Below are 19,585 nucleotides of genomic sequence, written 5' to 3'. Positions count from 1 at the left end.
TGTGACTCCTCAAAGCTCTTGACTTCTATTTATTTCTAATTTGTACTAAGAGGAAAACAAGTGCATTTTTTTCCAGACTTTGATCCATTATTTTTCATGGGTTAAGGAATCAATCAGCATGATTATGTTTATCAGAGCATAAATGAAAAAATATTAAGTTGTACCTCTTACTAAAGATGTAAAATTTTCTCAAATCACTTTTCCTGGAGTCTGTGAAAAACATTTCTCATGATTAAAACTGAATTCAGTTTTCCACAACTGAACGCAGAAAATCAATATGTTTTTCTTATCCAGTGTTTACATCTTCAAGATATTAAGGAGGCAAGTGGAGCATACCAATTTAGAAGACAGAGAAAGGTAAGAAAGAGAGAAAGCTATGAAAAAAAGTCTCGATGAAAGCCAGACAGAGGCATGCTAAATTTAGCAGGAAAACATGCAACAGCTAGCATTCAACTTCTTCTTAAACCATTTGACCATGTTGTAAAAGGTATTTCTTTAACTGCATAAGTGTTTGCAGTCAGCAAATACTTTTGCAGAAAATAAATGCTGAACAACAATATACATTATCTTTATTTCCATTGTCTTTCCAATGCAGATAATCTTCATCAGTCAATAAATGCATTTTATAAACAAGTTTACTTGCAAATGCAATGCCTGATAGAAAGGAGACACAAATTCAATACAAAGCAGACAATATCCTCTTTTACTTTATGCTGAAAACTCTAGCAAGATGGCAAATACATGAAAAACTGTATAGCTGGAAAGTCAAAAGGATAGTTCTTTTATTCTTTTGCATGTAAGAAGAGTAACAGACACAGATAACTATTCAAGAATTCTATGCTATGAATCAGAGTAGTGTAAGAATGACAGCATGGGACCATGTTTAATTATAAAAGGAATTTTCTTGATCCTTCTGCCATAAATCATAGAATCAGAGAATGGCTTGAGTGGGAAGGAATTTTAAAGATCATCTAGTTCTAAGCCCCATGCCACATGCAGGGGCACATTCCACTAGAATGGGTTGCTCAAAGTGCCATCCAGCTTGGCCCAGGGATGGGGCATCCACAACCTCTCTGGGCAACTGTTCCAGTGCCTCAGTGCCCTCATAGTAAGGAATTTCTTCATTATATCTGATCTAAATCTACCCTCTTCCAGTTTAAAGCCATTACCGCTTGTCCTGTCACTTGTGCTATCTCTGCATGTCCTTGTGAATTGTCCTTCTCCAGCTTTCTTGCAGGCTCCCTTCAGGTACTGGAAGGCCACAATTAGGTCACCCTGGAGCCTTCTCTTCTCCAGGCTATACAAGCCCAACTGTCTCAGCCAGTCTTCACAGGAGACATGCTCCAGTCCTCTGATGGTCTTCATGGCCCTCAATGGACCCTTCAAATTACTCACATTAGGTTCTTGCTTTGCAGTTTGTATAAACCTTAGCATTTATTTTTTTATATAACTAACACGGCAAGGGGCAAAGTCTCTTCATGTGTGCACTGTAGAAACTTTTCATTTCTGTCTTATTCTTAGCAACTAATAAATGCAATGTTTTCAGGAAACCTCTGTCAAAACAAAGGGGTGCTCCCGGTGATTTCCTGGTTATGTGGGACTAGTTGCAAGAAAACCTTCACTTTACCTATTTACAAGTAGTAGATAAGCTGACCATGCTATAAACACAGTTTGGAATCTACAAGACAACAAAAAAACACTACTCAGATCACACAATATCTCTAGTTCCTTCCTCTGAACATATATATTTAATGGTGCACATATCTAATAATATATCTTTGAATCTTCATTCATTTCCAAATCACATCATCCTACACTTGGAAAATGTCTCTGTGGAGAAAGGCATTGTGCACTACAAATGCAAGAAGAGTTTGGTCCAGCAGGTTTGGTCCAATCAATTAGGCACTGATTCTTTAGATGCTTGAAGACCTGGAAGTAATCTAGATTGCTCGCTCACAGTTGAACTTCTTCCTTTGTATATTTGGAAATAAAAAAGTACTAAGGAGTTATTTTATTCAGTAGACAGTAGGACCTCTATATAGAGATCAGAAAATCCCTGAACAGGTCAGTTTCACAAAGTTATTGGCAGAAAAAAAATCTAACTTAAAACTTCCCTCCTAGCCATACTCATTGCAAATGACACATCAACTCACATGGAGTAATTCAGGTTTTCCTTTAGTTTTTATGTGTTTGTTTTAAGGCACAGCACTGAAGTAACAGCTTCAGAAGACCTTCTTTAAACACATTAAGGATTAATGTGTTGTCACAAAAGCACAGGTATAAATTTTAGTTCATGTCCTTCTAGGAATATGGTAACAATGCCTTTAAAATAAAACAATGAAAGTATTCAAAATTTATGCATCATGTACATAGAAAAATTATCTGATTTTGATAATTTCTATTAGACAGGCCAGTTTTTAAAAGAGCCTTTTAGGTCATAGTTTTGTGAAGTAACTTATATTAAAAAAATATATTTAAAAATAATATATTAAAATATATTTTAAAATAATATATTTTAAAAATATATTATAAATTACCTTTTTTCTGCTTTTTGGACAAGTTTAGGCAGTATGTGATGATTTTTAAAAATAACAGAAGGAGTTACCATTTCTCCCTCCCACAAAATTGCGATAGTGAGAATGCTTTGGAACTATACATGATTATATTTTTTTTCATTTGTTTCTCACTGAAGGTCTGTGATTTATTCTCTGTGATTCTTTGAAAGATATATTAGAGGCCAAAATCTTTTCTTACTAGGTATTTTAGCAAAGTAGAATTTTATCTAGCATAAATGGTCAAATATGAAAGTAAACAGAATTATCAAAGCCTAATATAGACCTATTTCAGGTTTTCCATTCAATTATATGATTTTCTTTATGGTTTGCACTGACATTGGTTTAAATACTCATGTATATAAAGGAAGATTGCAGCGTAAGGAAGGATTATGGGTACTTTATTTTTACGCAGTGTACAGCTTTTAATTCTTATATAATTAAAAAGACCTGTAATACTCAATGTGAAAAAGCATGAAGAATTGCATTTAAAATAGTGCTTTCCAGATTTAACCTCCATTTTCTCTGGGTTTTTCTGTTTGCTATTTCTCTCAAAATCAAGTCTTTTTGCACCTTGTGAACATGATAGTGATGTACCTGCTGGTATCAGTGAGTTAGTCACTAAAAACATCTTCTTGTGCCTTTTAAGCCCAGATTACACAAATGAGAAGACAAATTGGTTGAATCATTAGTTTAGGAATTAAGAAATTGGTTTCATGTTTCTATTCTGCCGAAAAATACAGGAAAATGAATTACCTTCATTAACTTTACTTCATCAACTTAATTAATTAATAAACTTCATCTTTCCTCAGTTTTCCTGTCTGTGAAGCAGTGACCACCCTGCTTCCTGCTTTTGCTTTTCCCATCATTTGTCAGCATCTTTATGGTTCAAATATATTACAGTAGTAGAAAATATGTAATATTCTTTGCATAATGAACTTGTAAAAATATGAGATATCTGAGAAAATAGATATTGACTATTGAGGAGACCTGGTGATTCCTTAAGCTTGGTTATTTTATGCAGAAGATTAACTCCATTTTGAGATTTAAGCTGAGATTTCTTTAACATTCTCAAAATTTGGACCTAGACTCAGATGAGTTGGGAAGACAGTTTGAATAGGAAGGATTATGGGTACTTTATTTTTACGCTTAACTCATGCCTTGAGAGCAGGAAAGCAGAAATAAGATCTTATCTATTTCCTCTTCTGTAAAACAGAGAAAAAACATTTCCATACTAGATAATTAGTGAACACAAGGGGGAACTTTTTGATCACTGGACTATGACTTTTTATGCCATTATGCTCTTACAGCAGCCCTTGGCACAGTTCTACATAGGGCAACTAGTGTTCTTGTGGACAATTCCCATGCATGTGCTGGGAGTTGTAAGGGACTACTCTTCAAGGACTGATTTATATGTGGGCACTGTGTTTGGAAGGTAAGAAGGCATAGGAATAAGCTATTTGTTAGAGCTGGCCTTTCTGTTTGAAATAAATACAAACCAATTTAATTTATTAGTTTGGATAGATTCTGTGGGATCAAAAATATTCAGAAACAGCAACCATGGAAGCTGCTAAGGAGTTGATTTACTTTAAAAAGGAAAAAATCCCAACAGACTACAATGAAATATAGGCAGGAAATGAAAAGAAGCACAGAGAAACTGGGAAATAAAATGGGGGAAAATAATACCCATCTGAAACATCCTTTCCCTGCTCATGCATTTTGTTCTATTTAAAAGCCAAATTTTATTTCTATGAATGGGTAAGGAACCTTCTGCATCCAACTGCTTTCATGTTTGTTTCATCATCAGAGTGTCTTCAGATCAATCGTTCACCTCCTGCTTAAAAACATCACTATTTTGGCACAGGCTTCTTAAACAGGGGCAAGAGTAAAGTTATGGTGTCTTGTGTTGAATATGACAGCAGACTCTCAGTCAATCCATGCTGGGTACACCTCTGAGATGTTCCCAAATGTCAGTTGTGCCATTATGCGGAGACAGATTCCCAGACAGTGTTTAGATCAGATGCCTGGAATTTTTTCAGAGTTAGAATAAAGATCACAGTATAATGATACATGGCTAGAGTTGGTTACTGTGTAACTTGAGTGGAATAACTTTCCTTATCCCAATTCCCCATGTGGAACCAGTAATTACTGTCTCAGTGTTAAGATACACCCTGTTACTGCTGAGTAATAAGGACTTCCCTGGCTGTGAGTGTACAAGTTGACACAAGGAAGCCTGGGACAAGCATATTTCATAATTAATCATTTACTAAGGAACTAAGTTCTGTCTGTCTTCAAGCTACCAACCTGCACCATGTCTGAAATAGGAAGGGGTGAAGGGGCAGGACCTGGATTTTAGGGAAGAATAATCTCAATGTACATACCCATATATGTCAAAGAAGTGCAGAATGAGGACACTGGACATGAAACCATTTACAAATTCCCTAACAATCAGCTTTTCGAAAAAGACTCTCTAGCCCCATCCCTCAGTAACAGGAAATGTCAGTAAAAGGTAACTAATAAACAAAAGATAAATCTTTGGCCTCATTTTGAAGTCTTCTCCTTTAAAAATTATACATTCTGGTGCTTCCATGCTAATAATAGTCACATTTATTAGCTTATAAGAAGGCTTAACTTGTAAGAAAAGTCTAAATGCTACATCTATATGCACATTTACATTTATCAGTGGCTTGCTGCTATATTTAGCTATCTAAATTGTGGACCATTTATGCCATTGTTTGACAGGTAATTTGATTGCCCAAAATTCATAATATTACTTCAAGATTTTGGTGGCTGTCAGAAAAAAATGGAACATAAGCATCATCTGTGACTTATATTCAGAGAGTTCACGCAAGCCTGCTGATGACCTTGGCATAATTTCCCACATATAAGGGAATGATGGTAAAGGTAATTGATGGAAATAAAGCTGGTGGACTTTGTTTATAATTGGCCAGTCCAAAAAAAGGTAGTTTAAAGAATGACCATTAGGATGTGTCTACAAGGTGTGGGAAGGGTTGCTGTTGCTATTCTCTCACATTGAGAAAACAAAATATATATTTTAGCAATAAAGTTTTTAAAAAATATAATTTAATATGAATATTACTAGTTTCAAGTCCTCTTATTTATCCTTATTATATAAGGATGTATTATAGATATCATTATATAGAGATAAGGTCCTAGGGAAGTGAAAATACTTCAGTTACAATAGTATCCCTGAGGAAAGTTGATACAACTAATTTCAATACTGGGCCACTTTCCTTATGCAGTCATGTGTATGTCGAGAAACTGCTCAGTGCACTTTTTTCATAATAAGAGATGACAATTTCAGTGTTTCTATGTCAGCACTGAACAAGTGGCAATTTTTTTTTATAGCAAAAAGTCTTCAAATATATCACCTTCCCCTCACTCTTTTTCCTCAAATATTTTCTTCTTTCTAACCTTTTTGGTTTGTGTGCAGTGTTTCATGCCTCAGACCTTGCCTTTATTTCTGTGCCCTTAGTTAGACATCTGCACGTAAAGTTTTGACAGTTACTATACCTCAAATCCTCCAAAATTTTGCCAATTAGTAGTATAGTACAGGTATAGCAACTTTGTTAATGTTATAGATAATGGTCAATGTATGAATATTTTGAGATATGTTGCAATGAATCACAAATATAGTTTAGGTGTAGATTCTTAACTTGTTAAAATTTAGAATTTCATAACATATACTACTCACTACAGCTCTACTCAAATATCATACAGTGTCAGGAAGATACACAGACAAAAAAACTTCAAGGTTTTAGATAATTTTAATTCCTCTTGGGAATAATAAACAGCTTTAAATCAAGTTTACTAAAAGTGATGCCCTACTGGAGCAAAAAAATTTACAAACCTCAAATGTCCTTTGTCTACCACTAAATCTAAATACTTAGGACCATTACAAAATCTTCCTTCTGCACCTACCTGCCCTTCAGTTTCTCTGGAAACAAATTACAGTTCTGCTGGACTTTCTGTGAATATACACATGCACACATATCTCCAGGAACTCAATCACTTGTGACAGTTTAGTCTTCTCTGTTAGTGTATGTCTTTTCCAAGCCATGGACAAAATTCAAGTGTTCCATTTGACTGGTATTGTCATTATATTTTCAGGTTACAGGGACCCCAAGGTTCTTTTTGAGGTAACTAGAACTGAGAATTTATTTTTTTAATCTGAAATAATATATACCTTCTCTTCTTTCAAAATCTCCCTCTTCCTGTTAGTAATACGTATTACTATTTGAAGACTCAACCAAGCAATGCATTGGGGAAAACACGTTCTTTCCTATGGAAATTTGCATTTTTGGACACATGAACAACAGACAATGAGTAAGAAATACAGCAGGATCCTCTTCTACAGCCTGTTGATGTCAACAGAAAGACTTCTGTTACCTTCACACAACCACTAAGTCACCAAAAGACTTGCAATCAAAGGATGGGAAACACCTATAAGGATTTCAGTTTTACAGGATCATGAGTGAGGAATACCACACAGAGGGATGACAGTGAAGCAAGCTGCAGCTAAATAATATAGTGGAAGAAGAGACTTCTTGTATATAAGAAAAAGGGCTATGTAGAAGACACCAGGATAAGAAATGAAAATATTCCACCACAAATCACACAGGAAAAGAAAAGAAAGGTTTAAGCATAACATCTTGGGCAGAGAGGAGAGACGTGTAGAGATGCAGTACAGTAATTAACTTAGGACAATAAATCTTGACTTGATTTTTATGTAATTTTTATTTAAGAATCAAATTATTCAGGATTTTTCTGCCTTCAAAAAGCACATTGACAGACTTGTTTCTTGAATAACCTAATTTCATATGGAGTGAATTACAAAATCAGAAATCAGAATTAGAAGGCCTCCATACAGCTCCTCATGAGCTTCATGCTGACAGAATGGTTTTCATCTTCTGAGGGAACATGCCTACTCAGGTCTACTAGGAAAACCTCACTATACAAGGTTGTTTGAACATCACACTTAGCCTCATAATGAGTCTGTCAAAATGAAATTTTTTGAACCTTCTTAAATAAGTTTCTGGCAATACATGCACTCTTCACATTATATTTAAGCCTGAGCATTACATTCTAAAAAAAAAAAAAATAACACATTAGTATAATTATTCAGTTTGTGTCATACTTACTAACTTTACTTGCAATTATAGAAAAATTGTACTGTGCTGTGCTTTCTCTGTCCAGTAATTCATTAGTAGCAATGGTTCCTTCAGTAGCATCTATTGTAAAGTAGCTGTCCACATCATTCTTCCAATCGATGAAGTATCTGTATGTGAAAAATATTATAGTAAGTATATGCAAATGTGGAGAGAGAACTCATTTTTCACAGCAACATTGTAGCCTTCACAAGTTCTGTTATTTTTCTCTTCACAGCTATTACCATCCTTGCAGGAAAAAGACAATAAAGAATGATTTGTTTATTTCTTTTCTGCAGAGTTGGAATGCTCAGGGGGAAAAGGGATATAATAAAAAATTTAGCACTTCTGATGTTCAGATTATTTGAAAACTTTGAGGTCCCAAAAAGTTGATGCACATCTGTGACCCTGATCACTTACACCAGCCACTTTGGAAAGCACTAGAAAGGCTTAGAGAGAAAAAGAGAAAAGGTATGTGAAACAGTGCTTGAGTTATGAATAGCGATGAAGAATATATCAGATCTGGTCTCTTTACATCCATCTGTAGCTGCAGTAGGCTGGACACAGCCTCACCAACTTGCAAAGAGGTGTCCTAGTTGATGTATACAGGCTGTTGGCAGAGTCTACTCAAAGGTCCCTCATCTAAAGGATATTTAGAGGGTCACAGCATGCGAGATGGAGAAAAGTATGCTTATTCCTCCATATATAGGATCAAAAAAACCTCTTTGCCTTTGGGAAGAACAGCCACCTTTCACTGGACCTCTGAGGGCAATACCATTAGGTGTGGGGTTTTTTTTCTTAAGCCTTTATTTGTCAAGTATGAGCATAGAACAGGTTTAAAACTAAAAAATATGTACTCATTTTTCATTTTTTCTCTAGCAAGGAATTAAACAAATGCAGAGATGCACTTGTAAACATAGCTGCTTAAAAGCAGTCTAATAACTATCCCAAACCCATTTCCCTTAAAATGCTAATTAATTTGAAAGTCTATTTTCGTATGTGATGCTACTGCGTTTAGTCATAACAGAATGATAATTTTTCTGATGCAGTTGCCGCCAGCTAATTTCCTTTTCATTGTTAGTCCCTTCATACCTTGAAGATGTTTCTCAAAAACTAGGCAGGATGAAATTGAGAAAGCTGTTTGTGAGCAGTAAGCAATAAGAACAAAATGGCACTCAAAAAGTACACTAAGCCTAGATAACTATTCCTATAACACCTCATTACATGTAAACCAGTGAGAATAAGAAAAGAAGATGATATTCCCTTCTCTGATCAGAATTATTTATGTAAATAATGTAAGGAGAATGGAATGATAAACATCGTATTCGTTTACTGATGTAGAAACAAGAAATGGTAGAAAGTGGTATATGTCATATTACCAAAGAAAATATCTCTAATTGGAAGCACAGAATACCAGTAGCTCAGAAAGAGTTGAACAGTAAAAAAATTTTTAAAAAGGTAGCATGTTTGTTTGGAGACATTCTTTTAATCAAAATCACCAAAAAAATCCTATCTGTAGACGAAATAGGTTATTTCATCAATTGACAAGGATCATTACCAGTTCACTGCTTTAACTGAAAAGCCTCAGCAATGGTTTGCTAAAGGCAGCATGTATCCTTTTACACAGTTGAGCAGGCACATTTTCTTGAATATTATAATATTGTCTACCCACATTTGTAATTTCAACCTCATTGTTCAAGATTTGGTTGACATAAAAATTATGAAAAATATATAAGCCATTTATTAGAAATATCATTACCCTAAGATACTCTCCCAGGAGCAGCAAAATTACTCTTTCAGGCTTTGCATGCTTAATAGATTACAATTTATTCCAAAATGAAATATGCAGCAACACACAGATAAATGAATTCAAAGCATGAGAAAGTAACTTTGCTTTTATTTCCCCTTAGAAAGATAAACTTTGTCTAAGTACCCTGCACATCGTAGTATGAAACCATAAGGAAAGTACAAGCCTTAATTCAAAGCGCAGTGTAGATGATGGCCTCTTTCACCAGGAGGCTTTGAAACTACAGAAAACATATTAATTATGAACACTGTTGTGTTTGAAGCATAGTAAAAGCATGAATACTTGCAGGATCACAATCTGATAGTCTATCTGCAAGCATTCACATAGGTGATTAACTTCATGCACAGGCCCAGTATGCCTGTTCCCAAAGATAAGCAGTAGCAGGATCAGTCCATAGTAAGCCCTGCAAGACTAGCACTAGTAATGCTGATATTAATAGCAGAATTCCTCATGGCTTCCACGGAAATGGGATCTGTGATAATTGAACAGTTTGATAAAAAACAGAACAGTCTGATAAAAACAGAACTGTAGCAAATCTTCCAAATTCATTGCCTTCACCTGTGTTAACACTGTGGAAACCATTATGTCATCACTGTTAGCATTGTCAGTATATTTATTTATTTATTTTAACTTTGGCATTATCTTTAAAGACATCCTTTCCTTCTCTCTCCGTGTGCTGCACATATGCTTAAATTGAGGGTGTAAGAGTCAGTTATTTCAGCTTCTCTCATTCTAAGAATCTATAGAAGGAAAAGATGTAGGAGGAAGTATTAGGGATGCATACACATTCACAGGAAAAGTTGCAAGCAAGCATCCCTTCTTCCTCCTCTCATTGTTTCTCCATGGATAGTACACATGAAAATATACCTAGTAGAAAATTCTCTTACAAACATCTCTTCTGGAAATAGTTTTGCTCCCAGAGACCTCAGTAAGTCTATAAAGCTTAATGAAAGAGTGAATAGGGCCCCATCTAGCTGCTCTTCAAATGGGAATTTTTGGGACATCCCAGGGGGAGATACTTTTGGCAAAGGCCCTAAAGAAAATGTGGTTTACTTCTGTAGTCCAAAAGCATTCTTTACACTCTAATGCTCAGTGTGAGATTTTTTTTTAAATAGAACAGCAACAATTAATCTGTTTCTAAGGCCAATGGTATTGCCTGAGTTCTGTCCTTAACATGGAAAGAAGATGCTTTCAAGAACAGAAGAAATAGGGACAGGGTCTCCAACCAGAAAAATCATTCACTTTCCAGAGTTAAATCCAGGTATCTGGGACATAAATCCTGACATTTCTTGTTCGATTGTGATACAAAGAGGAATATTCTTGAAATATTGGTATTAGGACAGCTGTCTAGATCTTCCAGTCATGGTCTAGCAGTTTGAAGAACTGAGGTTGGTTTGTTTGACTGCTCAGATTGCCTACCAGACAGATCGTGGATGACTGCACTAATCCAAAGAGGCATTTCCCTCCTTAAAAAGTTAGGGAGAACTTATTTGTTGACACAGCAGTAATATTTTTCAGCTGTATTATTGTTCAGAAACCCCTGAAAAGGCCAGCCTGGTAGATCTGAGTACCAAACATTAATATAGTTCATATTCACTGACAGGGAAGAAATTTTGAATTTTATGTCTCCCTGAATACTCTTCCTAGAAGAGAACTGTATTCCAGATTATGTTATTAAAGGCAGGGAGAGTGTGGAATGATATAACTTTGCTAACGTTGTCTGAATTTTCTCAAGAATAGCTGCCTTTGTACATCAGGTATGGTAGAAGAGAGAGAATGGAAATATTTAGTTTATAAAATCACAAGGTTCAAGCCTGTAGGACTCATCCAGAACATTTCCAAAAACACCGACTGCCTTCTTAGGAGCTCCAAGAATTATGGTCATCCACCTTGGCTAAATGGTGAGGTTGTGTGTCCCTTGTAGGGTCTCAAAGAGCACTCCCATGAAGGAGGGCTCATACCTTTTTGAAGAGCAGAGGACAGTGATGCAGACTGTATTGACTCTGACTGCAGCATAGAAGATGGTAGAGTACTTGATGAAGTGCTGTTGAGTACGTGAGTGAAGGTAGGCCGTTGTGAGGATAACATGAACTCTGAGCCATTGAGCAGACAAGTGTAGTTGCTTCAGACTGTTGTACCATGAATAAAAGAACGAGACAGCTGTCCTGCTGCTTCTATAGAAATATGTGTGACAACATGGACAACACGCTCAGAAGGAATGGGAGGTAGCAGGATGTTAAGGAGGCTGTGAAGCTTAAGACTTGACTTGTACTTTTTGGTCTTAAAAATGTGTTTGGAAGAGTTCCTCCGACTAGCACAGGCAACACTTTCACTGCAACAGTAGGAGTCCATCCTCACTAAAAGTTTATAAATGTTGTCAAAGTATTTCTTTGTTGTTCTGTCTTAGTAAACATAGCACCATGTGTTGCACACAATGCAACAATGCAACAGAGGAGTCATATGTACATAAAATTGTACACCATATTACCACCTTAGCTTCTCTTTTTTTTTTTTTTTTTTTAATAATACTTAAACAGAACACAGAGTATGCATTTGCGTGCCTATGCATTGGCCCATAGTGGGGATTTCACCAGCTGTTCCCAGCACTCTCAGGTCATCTTTTGAAGAGGATGCCATAAATGTAGAGAAAGTAAAACTAGCAGGGAATCAAGTGGCACCAGACAAATTTCAGTTGCACACTGATCATGTGGTGAAAGCTGAGTCATATCAAGGTCTAAGTGCTCTCTTGTGCATTCCTAGTCCAGAGGCACCCCAGTGTATTTATCCTTGCTTAAATGTTCATGTAGCTGGACAGCTGCATTCATCTATGTCTCAGATGAGCTGTTTTGACATAATTTTAAACTGAAAGGTCTGAGAGGCTAAAAAAATAGGCAGGCTCACAATATACCCATACCCAGGCCCATATATACCCATACCTCCTAAAAAGTAAGAGCACAAGCAGGAGCAGGATTGTGTAGCTCTGTTGTATCACTGCCAGTGAGACATGGGAGTACTTATGAAACTTCAGAAAAAATATTTGTCTCCAGAAATTTTCTTTCTGCTACTGGAACTGAAAGATGAATAGATGGAGCTTTTGGTTAAACTCTGAATATCTGAAATCGAATATTCAGTTTTTAAACCTTGTTCATGATATTATGATCATGTATTTTAAACCAGGAAATGGGCAAGTTAAGAGGAAGAGAAGTTAGAGGAAACAAGTTAGAAAGAGGCAAGTTAGAGGAAAAGATTGCTTTAAAGCTAGGCTAGGAGGATCTACATCAAATGCCAAAGAAGTAAAATACAAGGAGTGACCTCAAAGAGTGCTAAAACACACATAATAGGTAGGGTGCAGAGATGGTAAGCATGAGAAGAGCTCTGACTTGCCCAAGGTTACTCCTCACATTAACAGCAAAAACACCCTTCATATGGCAAGCAGGGAAATGAACCATCGATCATGTCCCTAGAGACACTTTTATGCTAAAGGCACTGAGACCAAATTTGCTCCTGTTGCAACAGCATGCATACAGAAAATCATCTGAAGTCTTAAAGCACATTATTTGATTGGAATTGGCACGAAAATGGAAAGGAATCATACAATTCAGTGAACAGTAACACATTTCACATTTAATTAGTGGCTTTCACTATTGTTTTATTGTACCATAAACAGGGATCAGTAGTTGCAAGCAGGCTCCTAAAAGAAGAAAAGGGATAAAAATAGAGGGGGACATCCCTTCAATTTTTGTATTTGATACAGAGTTGTCCCGCATCATCTGTTCTACACCAGGATAAATATTCTTGTCTGTATTTCAACTGCTATTGTGAAATTATACCTTAAGCAGACCCAGATGGTGAACCTAAGAAAATAAATATCATAAATTTTCTGTGCAGACTCTGAATTATTTGGCTGTCTATCCAAGTTTAGAAAGCATCTCATTACTTCAGCTAAAGCTTGTCAAACTCAAGCACTGAATGAAGCAATTTAAGAAAATTCTTGATGCAATGGGATTAAAAAAAAAAAAAAAAAGCGTAATTTCTAAGAGAGAGTAAGTTCTCAACCATGCTTTTCCATGCCTAATTTTTTCCAACTTTGAATATTTACTTAATACCTTTCCCTGTAACTGAATCAAATTGGAAAGAGGAAAAAATCCTTCTTTTCTGTAGTTTCTTGAAATTTCACATCCCTTTCCAGTCCCTTCTGATCTTCCCCAGGAACTTCATTCTTGCCTAGCCCTTATAGGTCAGTGGAGGGAGGAGAAGGTGCCTGCATCCCTCAGAAAGTGCTTCTGTCACCCTGAAAACACTTGAGGTGGTGATTGTGACGTAGGTCTCAATTTCAGCAACTCAGTCAACTGAGGTAAAGGCAAATTTCTTGGTCCAGGCTGAATGATTGATGTATTTTGGTGTTTGAAATTGGCTTAATGTTACCCACTTGAGAGGTTTCGAACTGACTGCTTTGAGAGAATTTCTACCGAAAATAGTTCTGTTAATAATGAGAAAATAAGCAATATGTATGAAATATAATATTTACAAATACAGTACTCTGGACTGTGAACGTTACATGATTAGGGAAAGAAAGGATTAACAGAAAAGTAGATTTTTTCTTCTTTGAAGGAGAAAGATCATGGGAAGAAAGGGGAACTACAACTACAATGCAAGGTTAAAGACAACGTTTAAAGGATAAATGTCCTGGTATTTTTTCTCCATTAAGTGAAGGCTACATTTTGTATAATGTAAAATATCAGATCAATTGTCCAAGGGCCTCAGAGACAGCTGAGATGGACTTCAGAAGATACGGACTTAAGCAATTCCTCTTCTTATTATTAAATTTCTTAGGATCTTATTGCTAGAAGTACCCTTGAGTTAAAAAAGGCAGTGCAAATATAAGCTCAACACAGCCAAAAGGGTTGTATTTGAAGGTTAATGGTTTCTGATCATTGTACCTTCATGCTCAATAAACATTTACTCAAAAATTGGATTTTTTTATTTTTAGATAGATAAATAACCTGGTTGATAAAGGTGCTTTATAAAAATACTTCATCTTTTCTCAACTCGCACATTGCTGATGTCAAGCACATTCCTTAATGACTTAAAACATTGTCTTTTTTAAGAAAAATGTTGCAAAGAAAGATAAGGGATGAAATAACAAATTACTGTAATGTGGTAGATCACTATTTGTGCATGTAACCTTAATTTGTTTAAACTGCATTCACTTTAAGGTTTATTTAAATATTGAGCTTCAGGTAAACAAAATTCAGAGTCCATGCCAACTTGGGATACTTAAATACCATCTATCATATCAGAAGTAATAAGCTGCAAACTAAACTGATAAGAAACATAAATGAAAGCTAACAGGATTCAGGAGGGTATTGTGATCAGTTATGACTTTTTGTAATTCCAATATATATATATATATATTTAAACAGATGAAAGAAACATTAATGCAGGAGTGGCAAAAGGGCTGAGGGACTGAAGAATACAAATGAGATTTTGGGTGCAATTTGACTACCTGAAGGCAAAAAGAAATTTTCATTAGTAGAATAATCATATGCTGTGGCTTTAAATTATTAGATCTCTTCATAATAACTGGATATTGTGAATATGACACCTCTACAACAGAATTTTTTCCTTTGCATCATGTCACCAGATAAATATAAAAAAAACTGTTGGAAGTTTATAGAAAAGCAAGAAAACTGTCTTTGGCCTAGGAATTCTGAGTTATAAGGAAAGATTAAAAGAACGAACATATGCTTAGCTTGGATAAGAGATGAAAAAAGGGAGACATGATAATGTCCTACAGATAACTGAAGAGCTTAAACATCGAAAAAGGTAGGTAGAATTTGTTCAGCACAGAGAAGGGGAAGGGCAAAACTCAGAAGGGAAAATTTATGTCATGCAGCAATCTCTTTCTGTCAGTGATGTATACTATGCTGCACACAAGAGAAATGACATGAGTTCTGTCTCTTGGTACTAGAAAGCCAAACGGGACAAGGCAGCAGAATCTGTGTAGTAAAGGAAATTTCTAGAAAGATGCACTAAATAATACTATTACTCCCTGTAATATTAAATTCTGTTAAATAGGAAACAGTATCAGCATGCCAAACATAAAGCGCAATTCCAAATATTTTAAAATATAAAAACAACAGGTTTTTCTTTTTTTATAAGATTGCAGTTATTAACAAGTAGGAAAACAAAAAAAAATCATTCATACAATGTGAAACAAGAAATTCAGACTTCAAGTCAAACCTGAAAGAGATTAAAAAGCTAGAGAATGTAATGTGTTGAACAACGTATCCTCCAAAATCCCAGACTGCCACTGAAACCTCCTACCTGCAATTCTAAATCCATTCACAGAGTTATCATTGTTTGAAACTAACCTACTTACATGCATAAATACGTGAAACACTGAGTCAGATCTTTATTGCTCTTCTCAAATGTAGGTGCTAAACTCTTATGTTGATTACTGGGAGTATCTTCCATTACATTAAAGAATAAGGAGTTATTGCCATGATTTTGCTGAAGGTGCAATGAAGAATTTTTTAAATGAGTCCCCTGTAGACTATGCATGGTAAAGAATCCATTAAGTTCAAAAAACTATAATTAAATGTAACAAAACATTTTATTTTCCTGTGCTAAAAGATAGAGTCATCTGCATTACTTACTTTTAGGGCTAAATAAGATAGTTAAATTTACAAAGTCTTTCTCAGGGCTGCAGCACTCAAATCAGTATTAAGTTACTGCAGTTTCTTTTTCATACCTTCTTTTGATTTAAAGATTACCCTTGACTCTGATTCTTGTGATTTTCTATTAACTTGAAAATGTTGTCTCGTGCAGTTTTACAAGAGCAGAAATGTTTAGTAACCTTTTTTTCTTCTCTGTGCAGCATGATAGTATTAAATAAGGTGTACTTTACTACTTGCCTAACAGTAGCAGACTGCCATTGCATATCATTCACATTGTCCTGTGCTAATAGAATCACAATATTTTTGAAGAGCCCCTTACAACCCGGCAAGTAATGTGCATGCACAGTATTATTCACATTATATATGAAATATTGTATGTTTAAAAATACAAAAGTAGTTGTTAGTGAATAAATTCTGTTAATATAAAAATATTTTTTTTAAAAAAAGTTTCTTAATATAATGAAAATAAATAGGACCTCTCTTGTTCAGAACTCCCAGTTTTAATACTCTGGGTTTAATACTGGGATATTCTGCTTGGAGGAAGTAAATGAGATCAAACTTACCTATTATCACATAAAAACATCATCTGATATAATCATACCAAGAGTTATTAGAAAAATCTAATCTAACAATAGCAAAATAACACTAGAAGTTTTGTTGTAAAGTTTTCCTGTCATTAACCAAAAAATGTAAAGGACATGGTAAAGTTCGTAAGTGTAGATGCTGTTCTGCTAGGTTTCCTTTTTTTTCATTTGTTTATATGTTTTAAATAATTTATTAAGCCATCTCCCTTAATGGGAGCAGAAACTTTCTGTACCTTTGTTGAATATCTTCAGAACACTGATGAGATGGTAAAGGTCAAATGGAAGGAAATTCTCACTGGTCTGTTGTCTGTTCGTATCCTTTCAGTAATCTAGTGAATACCAGCTGGATCCCAGAAGAAGCCTACCCATGCCAATATATAATAATATTAAATACTACTTTTTTTTTTTTTTTGAAGGGAGGATAGTGTAAATGGAGGGAAAAAACAAGCAAATAAACAAAAAAGCTCAATGGACAAAAAATCAACTCTATCTGAAGTGTGAAAAGGAACCAGCCCCTCCATTCACTGCTATCTGAATATTGCCCTTAAACCTTAACATGACATTTCTCGTAGTGTCTACCTAATGTCTACCTGTGGCTCAGATAGACATAGTTGCAGAAGGGCCTTTGCTGCTCTTCCAGGTTAGGTGGTTATCCCCTATCCTGACCTCCGCTCCTGTTTCCAATTAATTCTAGTCTTGTAGTTCTCCTAAACTTAATTTCTTTTTCAAATGAAAAGGGACAGTTTGTGAAGAAGTAGTTTGGTTTCAGCTGCTTTCGAACCTAAGCTGTTTCACAAGCTGGGTTACTGGTCAGTTGCACTTGCCAAACTGATATCAAAAAACCCTCTCAAGTCTGATGCTAAGAAATTAATGTCTTAAGGTTGCATATTTAGATGCAACCAAAAATGTAGTTGCTTGCTTTTCATGCCTTTACTGTCATATAACACAAAGCCAACAAGGTGAGCATAGGTAGAAAGGTCTTAGTGGCATTGCTTTGTTCCAAGGTATCAAAAAACAGAGATGGCTGTGTGGTGATGGATGTGATGTGGATAAGTGGCAGAACTGTCTTTATACCACATCACACTTGCCACACCTAAAAATATAGACTCCAGTTTGCTGACATATTAAAATATTTCTGTCAGTTTTACAATTATTTTTGTTTCAGTATTTCAATCAAAACATCATATTTTTTATGATTTTGTAGGTATTTTCAAATGTACTTAACCCTGATGTAAAGTTCTTACAAATCTCCAGGCTGAGTGTTTTTTTAAGATCTCACTGAGATAATGTATCTAGTCTTTTAGAAAGTAGAGTTTTGTATTAATTAAAATATTTTGGCTTAAAAAGCAGAGAATTTTGAGATTCTTTTGACAGAAACCAAAATAAGATGTTGTCTCTGCCCCTTTTTCCAAAGGAGTTCAGTAGTATGATTTCTCAGACTGATATCCTGTGCACTGTAATCTAGCCTTCCCACAATGAGTCTTGTCTATACTGGACATCAGGTAGTGATGCTTAAGAGAAGGACAGAGGAATTGCTACACTTTGGTAGAAAATATGAACACTTCTTCTCAGTGTTCCATTCCTATCATTTTCATGCCTTTCATACAACACTTGATCTCCCACATGAAAAAATAACAGTTTGAATCTTCTGCATAGTACTTGACTGGGTTCACAGTCCTCTGTACATGGCTTCATACTTCTGTGCTTTTAATCAGGAGGGTGAAGGGTTAGTGATTTTAGCAGTCAGTAGCTTACCTGATCTGGAATGAGTAGTATCAGTTCAAATAAATTGTACTTCGCTCCTTTGGAGAAAATCAACCATTATACCAAATTAATTGACAGGGAAGTATTGGCTGCAGACAGGCAGACTAATGATGGGTCAGAGTCAAGTGAGGGAAGCTGTTAAACTTTTTATAAGCCTTATAAATCTTACATAAGAATTTTAGTAAAACACTCTAGGTAATACAGGAATTAAAATGTGCTGCAGTTCAGTTATCATCCCTTCCAAACTGCCAGTTCTGCCTGTCTGCAAGTTCCTGTAATTTCTCCTCCCTCTGCTTTTAAAGGTTTTGTTCATTTCCTTATCAAACCCTCCAGTCAGTTCTATTGTCTGTTCTGCATTTCTCATTACTAGCTGAGTATCTTATCAAAAGCTGTTGTCATTTGGAAAATGCATTGTTTTTATTCAGTCTCAACATCATTTTTCCTGCCTCATTGAGCAGGCAGAACTGCAAGACAGGCAGAGGGAAAGCTTTGTCCTATAGTTTAATTAAGTCTCAGTTGTTTGGACTGCAAGCAGCAGCAGAAGGTACATTAGACTTAACCCTCTCATTCCAGGCTTAGCAGTCAATACTGCTGTGGTGAGAAACAACAGAGTACTTTCTCTACCAGCACCACAAATTGTAGACCCCGAACACCATTTCACCCTGATCTTGAAAGGTGTACATTTGCCCTCTGCACTGCTGCCCATGGTCTGTTCTTTTGACCTTCATCCTGCCCACAGCATGAAAAACCTGCACTCACCAAGGCACCCAAGCACTGTAGAGCACATCTCACGTTTCATAAAGAAGAGTGCAAGGCTCCTGCTTTGCTGGTTTTAGGTGAGGAAAGGGAGTGCTAAGATGGATGCCTGGATGACTATCAGCATCTCTACAAATGGACAGATTATAGAATGACAGAGCAAATAATTCTGAGTGGATACCTCAACCCTTAAGAAAGCTGAGAGGGGGAAAGCAGATGCAATGACTCCATCAGACAGTCAGCCTCAGTAGAAGGTCAAACTTTATTTTGCACT

General features: G+C 35.8%; 1 protein-coding gene across 1 annotated transcript in view; it reads right to left on the bottom strand.

Annotated features, from left to right (window-relative positions):
- CDH12 (cadherin 12) overlaps positions 1-19,585 on the bottom strand; it is a 151,334-nt gene that overhangs the window by 14,115 nt on the left and 117,634 nt on the right. Inside the window, exon 7 of the mRNA XM_027899099.1 lies at positions 7,715-7,851. Within this exon, the coding sequence (XP_027754900.1) occupies positions 7,715-7,851 (137 nt within the window). The remainder of the gene's footprint in view (positions 1-7,714; positions 7,852-19,585) is intronic.

This window comes from Empidonax traillii, unplaced genomic scaffold (genome assembly GCF_003031625.1).
Source record: "Empidonax traillii isolate 1590-97213 ecotype Southwest subspecies unplaced genomic scaffold, ASM303162v1 scaffold638:size627148, whole genome shotgun sequence".
In the NCBI taxonomy this organism is placed as follows: Eukaryota; Metazoa; Chordata; class Aves; order Passeriformes; family Tyrannidae; genus Empidonax; species Empidonax traillii.
This window is presented reverse-complemented; position numbering and strand designations above follow the sequence as displayed.